This window comes from Nymphaea colorata, chromosome 5 (genome assembly GCF_008831285.2).
Source record: "Nymphaea colorata isolate Beijing-Zhang1983 chromosome 5, ASM883128v2, whole genome shotgun sequence".
NCBI classification, from domain to species: Eukaryota; Viridiplantae; Streptophyta; class Magnoliopsida; order Nymphaeales; family Nymphaeaceae; genus Nymphaea; species Nymphaea colorata.
The window spans coordinates 6121740-6128435 of record NC_045142.1 but is presented as its reverse complement, the minus strand read 5'-3'; the positions used below and the strand labels follow the sequence as shown (position 1 = coordinate 6128435).

The 6696-nt window shown below is 39.1% G+C and overlaps 1 protein-coding gene across 1 annotated transcript; it reads left to right on the top strand.

Annotated features, from left to right (window-relative positions):
• Nucleotides 1–4109, top strand: LOC116254011 (elongator complex protein 6). Its single transcript, XM_031629030.2, has 5 exons — nucleotides 1–611; nucleotides 690–762; nucleotides 870–1075; nucleotides 1156–1302; nucleotides 3517–4109. Exons 1-5 carry the CDS (start codon nucleotides 372–374, stop codon nucleotides 3649–3651), a joined length of 801 nt encoding a protein of 266 aa, XP_031484890.1. The 5' UTR covers nucleotides 1–371; the 3' UTR covers nucleotides 3652–4109.
• The last annotated feature ends 2587 nt before the right edge of the window (nucleotides 4110–6696 follow it).

Genomic DNA, 6696 nt, shown 5'->3' with positions numbered 1-6696 from the left:
CTATTTCTCTGAGCGAATTGAGTTTAGATTTTGAATGCGTGGCGTTAACTCCAGCCGAAACGGGTGGGTCTGAACGCTACTAACCCACTGGTACGAAGTCCAAGTTCAACTTTGAAGACTGAAGAGTGTGAGTGTCCGTCCCTTGGATCAAACGTTTGCCTAGAAATCTCGGTTGGGAAGAAGCATAGTCATCGTTCGCCGCTTCGGCGTGCGCTTACCGAGGAGGACTGATCCATCGACCTTCTTGGTAACCTTGAATTGGTTTCAACTTAATTGCTTAGATTCGTCCCTCCCTCACAGAAAGGGCGGCTCCCCACAAAAGGTTTCAGTCCCGGAGGGGCGAGCAAGGCGGGCCTTTGGATTTGGGGTGCATGATGAAGTTGCTGGAGGAAGTGTTGGGCCGTGACGGATTGCGGGGCGGTGGTTCTGCTGGTGGTAGTGGTCGAACGATCCTCATCAAAGACTGTGTTGAAACGAGCGGCAGATTCCTTCTTCATCACCTGATCAGGACCATTCTCATGCCCAAATCCCCCTCTCCTCCTTCAGGACCTCTGTTCTTCCTCTCTCTGTCAGAACCCTTCTCTCACTACGATCGCATCCTAAGGAAGCTTGTAACCTCTCTCTCTCTCTCTCTCTCTTGCTGGCCGTGCTAGGACAGGTTTTTAGTCATTTTGGTGTTTTCATTGTAGGGCTGCAACTTGGTGTCACAGAGAGATTCTAACAAATTCATGTTCTTTGACATGCTTCGACTGGAGTCTGTGGGTAATCTTTCTCTTTCTTTCTCTGTCTGTCGCTAATTTACACGTTCAAGATTTCAAGGCACAAAGCAACAAAAATGCAGCTAAAATCCTGACATGGATGTCTCCCAGATAAGGATGAAGGCAAGGATGGCAGATTGATCGACTTGTATGGAGTAATTCACAATGCCGTGAAGACAAGCATTTATTCTCAATGCAATCAGGGGCATTTCACAATTATAGTTGATGACATAAGTCTCCTCGAGATTGTTGCCCATGGAGATTCAGACTCTGTTTTGGATTTTCTGCACTACTGTCAAACCTTAACTTCTGAAGAGGTTGGAGTCAATTGCCTGTGCTACCATTTCGTAGTGAATTATACGGAAATCTTCATTTTGGTTCCTTTTTCCACACTCAGGGGTGCTTGCTGATTCTCTTGGGCCACCAAGACATCTACGCGAATATGGAGTACGATAGATTCCTGTCACAAGTCGAGCACAATTCAGATGTTGTAATAAACGTCGAGCCACTAGCCCTAGGCTTGGCCACGGATGTGCATGGGCAGGTATGGTTTCTCTACGTATCCCTTTATATGTCCTTTCTTTTTCCAAATTTGAAATGTTTAACATCTTTTAACTTTTTAAAATATGTCATCTTTGTAACCTGTTCAAGCATCTATCGAATCGTTAATTTTTATTTGTAACCTAGTCCCAGTGTCTGAATGGACATGCTGAAGCAATCTTTGACCAAGAACGTGGCATTATCATTCCCTTTAACGATGTCCTTGTTGGATCTTTGTGGAAGTCAAGTCTATGGCGTTGGGTGCCTGTTCTATAAAGGTTACGTTTCTGCTATGCTACGGGGATGCTTTCAACAGAGACATATTGGCATCTTGCCAAATTGGTAGATGTCCTTGGAGGAGTCAACTTCATGGGTCTAAGAAAAAGCACGTAGTCGAAGATATGAAGGTGGACAAGGAAAATTGCAGGAGGGCAGATAAAGTCTCCTGCTTTCCTTGTTTAGGTTTTCAGAGAAAGCTAAGCTACTACTAGACTTGCTTATAAACTGAATAAAAATCGCTGGGAGGAAATGTCAGCATTCTTGATATCCTCGCTGGGAGGAAATGTCAGCATTCTTGATATCCTCGCTGGGAGGAAATGTCAGCATTCTTGATATCCTTGTGTGCACTATCATACGGATCATATGTTAATAAGCGTTGTGCCTTGGTGCTTCTTTGCAATGTTGCGGAACATAGTGTCCTGAGCATCACTATTGGTCTGATGCCTCCATGGACCTTATGTTGAAGTAAGAAAGCCTTCTGTGAGGCTAAAACGTGATTTCTGGAATAGCATTCTGACCATACTCTTTACTTCTAAAACCCTTTGAAGGTTAGCTGATATTCATTACGTGTAGGTTTTCTCATTTCTGATACAAGTCTCTGTTGCAACGACAGGCTGTCAATCATGTAAGGTTCATAAACAAAACGGGATTGACCCATCCCAAATTCTGCACTCGTTGAGGCCTCTAGCGTTTGATAATCTGTGGCCTGCATTCTGAATTCTCCAGCAGAAACATAAGCCCAACGCGTCAGCTTCAGCTACTCCACGTGACAACCGGTGTCTTAAAAACAGAATCTGAATGGAACCAGTCAGGCTGTCGATTTGGTGAGCCAGTTGTGAAGTATTAAAAATAATTATTATACTCATGTTTGGAAAAACAAATGGAAATAATAAAAAGAAAAACATTAACATATTTTAAAATAATAAAAGTGAACATAAGCGTGTCACATGGCATCCCTGTACAAGCGGATGATCAAATTTGCTTGCTGATTTGATTTGAATTCAGGCCAACTTTTGTAACACAGTGGACATAACAAAAAAATTCACTTGGTCTGTTAGTGTTTGTGTGTGTTTTAAAATCAACACTGCCCATGATTGTCTTCAGCATCTTCAAGCCCACCCTCCACAAGTAGCATTTCAGTACTTTTGATGTTTGCTTGTGTATTAAAGCATTTTTTTTTCATGCTTTTCCATAGCTTCATATCACATAGGTATTCACAAAAAAAGTGCTAGATGCATCACAAGGAATAAGCTTTGTTGCTAGTACTGTTAATGTTTATATTTTTAAATCATTAATTCTTTAACCGCCAGATCACTTCCAACCTCATTTGGAATAGAAACTTCAGTATCCTCTTTCGATCACGTGTATATCCAGCTTAGGCATCATGGCAAGTGATGCCCCTTTGTGGTTTTAAATTTGTTATGTTGCTTTATATAAGGCGTTTTACCAGTTGCCAATATCTCATGGGGGAGCTAATGCCAGCAAGGAAAAGGTCTGCTCACTAACTACAAAGTTATCCTATTTTTAAAGATCATATAGAAGTCATGTTCACAGGCTCATAACTATCAATCAGAGTTAAAAGCATATGGTTCAGAAATACGATTTGTAGAAGATATATACATAATTATAAAATGTATCAGGTATGAAATGAATGCAGAATGCCAAAGGTTGTGCTGGATAGTCATTGCGAATTTGGCTGCCGATCATGTAGGTGCTAAGATAAGCTGTGGTTTCAGTTTGAGGTTACATAAATCTGTTGACATAAGTGTGTCTAAGGTATTCACATTTTAGCAGAAGGTGTCTTTATTTTTTCTGTAGTTAATTTGCTTGCTGCCGCATCAGTCTCCTGTAAATTGTAGCTCACACTTCATTGTACTAAGCATATAGCAGTGACTGTGGCCCGCGACGACTTTTTTCTGACCTGGCTTTTGTGTTTCAGCTGACAGTTGAAAGAAAAGGGATTGTTGATCAACAAGGGCAGGTTGGTCTCAAGCACCATAACTTCCATTTCAGAATTAAGGAAAACTGTGCTGAATACTTTCGTCCTGGAAGTCAGATATCAATGAACCTGTAAAATCAGTTATTGTCCATATAGCAGCTCTTTTCTAGATTGTGAAAGCAATGGTCTTTGAACTTATGTGAAGCTGTAACAGCTTGTTTCTTATAACCGTTAAGTCTGCAAGCATGAATTAGCAGGGAGCTGGTTTGCCTCTGTTTCAGCGGTTAGCTGCGGCAAGCACTGGACGTAAACAAGAGTACAATTTTAATTTTAACCAATTTTGGCAGATAGAATGTACACTCTAGATGTAGGTGCCCTTCAAGACACTGGCTGTGACAAGAAAAATGCTAAAAGTGAATCATTTTAAGAAGTAAATGATTTATATACTCTGCTGAAAAAGTTCTTGTAGACTATCTTGATGAACTGTAAGCACATGGTTTTCTAGTGTAGAATTTGTTTATTTATTTTCTTGTAGTACTTGGCACCCAAATTGTCCATTTATTTCTAGTGTAGAATTTCAAAATGTTACCTGATCATGTGCATTGAAATCTGTTGAGAGGGAACCGGAGTCTATGCATACTGAAATCTGATAGGAAGTATGAAGGCACAAGACAAGCCATGGTAAACTATTTGGGTGCTCCAGGAAAAAAGTTTCTACGGTTTCAAACGTTGATAATTCGATTTCATCTTTCTATACGTATGATGTTTACTGGTCCTATGTAATATCTGAGACGGGTTACATGCTGTTCATGAAAAGTTTTGGAAAGTTTCTTTCCTACTTCCAACTCATTTATTTTCGTGTTAAAACTGGTTGCCATGGTATGTGAAAGGTGGATGTTAGAAACGTAGTTGCAAGCCAGGTGACATGAATAGTCGGGGCAGTTCATGGTTGCCATGCCTCTTGTGCTTCCAAACCTAACTTAGATGCATTTTATTTTGTTCTTTGAACATGTTAATTACATACAAATTATGAGAACTAGGGACTGTAATTTGTATGCATGCAAAACAAAAGGCCAAAGATTTTGGTTATGCTGTATAGTAGATCTTGTAGTAACTTCTCTTGGATTCAGTACACAGAAAAGCCATTTCTTCAAGTTTGACTTGGATCGGACATCCAACCTAACCATTACGGAAAAGTCGGATACCTAAAAAGATTGAATATCAGATTAACAAATCAGCTCTGATACATATTTAAGAAATGACATATGATCGGATTTAGATATACATAAATATCAGATTGGATTCAGATTCAGATATGAATGTAATCAGATTTGGGGTTCTGAAATCAGATTTTGGATTCAGACCTCGATATTCTTTTTTTGTTCACATTCAAATCCAAACTTAAATCAGATGGTGAATATCTGAGAAAATCAATACAGTTGGGGTTATATTCGATTCAAATCTGATTCGTTGACATCCCTACTCACTACGCAGATAATGTCGCTTGCCTCTTTGTGATTGGGTTTCCATAAAACTCTTAAACTAGACTCTGTGGTGCCAAAAAAACGCAAGTACAAAATTCTTATGAATTAATGATTTGTTAAACCTTTTATTTTTCTCTTAATGAACGACAAATCCATCCTTGAAATTTGCACTTTCATGGAGAACCCATCCTTTTGTCACTTGACCGCATTTAGCAGCTTAGCTATGTATTCTCTCAGCAAAATTGGTTTTTGCTGTTCTGGAAAATAACTGTATGCTATTGTATTAGTGTCATTCCTTTTTTCATTTTCCAACGATGCACAGTTTCCATTGGCGCATTTAACCTCTAAGACTAAATGCGAGATGAGTCGAATATGTTAAAGGACCTCTCGTAAGGATGAATATTTGAATAAACCCAAAAATAAATCAAGCAGTTAAGATACTTATTTTTGCATTGCAGATATAACTATATATATATATATATATATATATATATATATATATATATATATATATATATATATATATATATATATATATATATATAACGATATTAACATTTTAAAAGTGGCTATTTGTTAGAGCGAGAGAGAGAGAGAGAGAGTCTTTAAGGAAGGATCGGACATGGTGCTGAAAAATTTTTGTTCTATCTGTTCTGGAAGGGACTCATCAGCATCTTAATTTCAACTTTACCATAACTACTGAATGGTCGGAGGCTTTTTTTTTGTGGTATGCAGACATTTACCTTTATTCACCAGACGACTATATACTAGAAATCAGCTACATCAAGAAATATGGTATATATAGTCATAGTTTGTGCCTGCAATGGCGCCCAGGAGGGTAGTGATTGAAGTATTGACTGGAATTATTATCTAAAGATTTACTTCGCACAATTCTTTTCCAGGACGGCTGATCTGCGAGCACATTCTTCGAGCCGACGAGCATGTCCAGGGGGGGCGCTTAGGCCGTGGCCCGCCCCAAACTAACTGAAAAAAAAATTTACATTAGAAAAATAATTTTTTTTAATTATTTAATGTATTTTTTTTACTTAGGTTCAGTTTGGCCCTACCCAAAATTTGAGGTTGGATTATTTGGCCTGTCCCTAAATGAAATCCTGACTCCGCCCCAGGGTCTTGATAGACATAATGGTGCATATTTATCTAAAGTATATGGTGCATATTTATTTAAAGTATATGCTCATTTAATTTTAATTTCATTGAGCTTGCAATGGATTGCCTTCGTTCTCCTATGTGTTGGACACAGAAAGTATTAATGTGTCCAGAGCACCTCCTATGCTTTACTTTTAAATGGCAGGGAAGGGCCTTTCTTTACAGGTCATAGGGAACTTAGATAGGGTGATCCATTCTCACCCTACTTAGGTTTTCTGAAAGAAACTTTTCATGACTTTGAGAGGAGTGCAGGCATCTTATGCAATGATGATAAAGCTTCCAGCACCCCATTTCACACTCAGGAAAGACTGCTAACTATGTGCATAGAGAAGTTGGGCTGGTGCTCAAAAGAGTTTCCTAGCTTCTATCTAGATCTTCCCCTCCCTCCCTGGAACATTATGAATGATATGTGTCGACCACTGATGCAAAAAGCCGAAAAGAAGTTAAGTGGCTGGAAGAGAGAGATGCCCTCATATGCGGGCAGAATATGTATTGTCAAAAGCGCACTGCAACAGATCACTAGCTATTG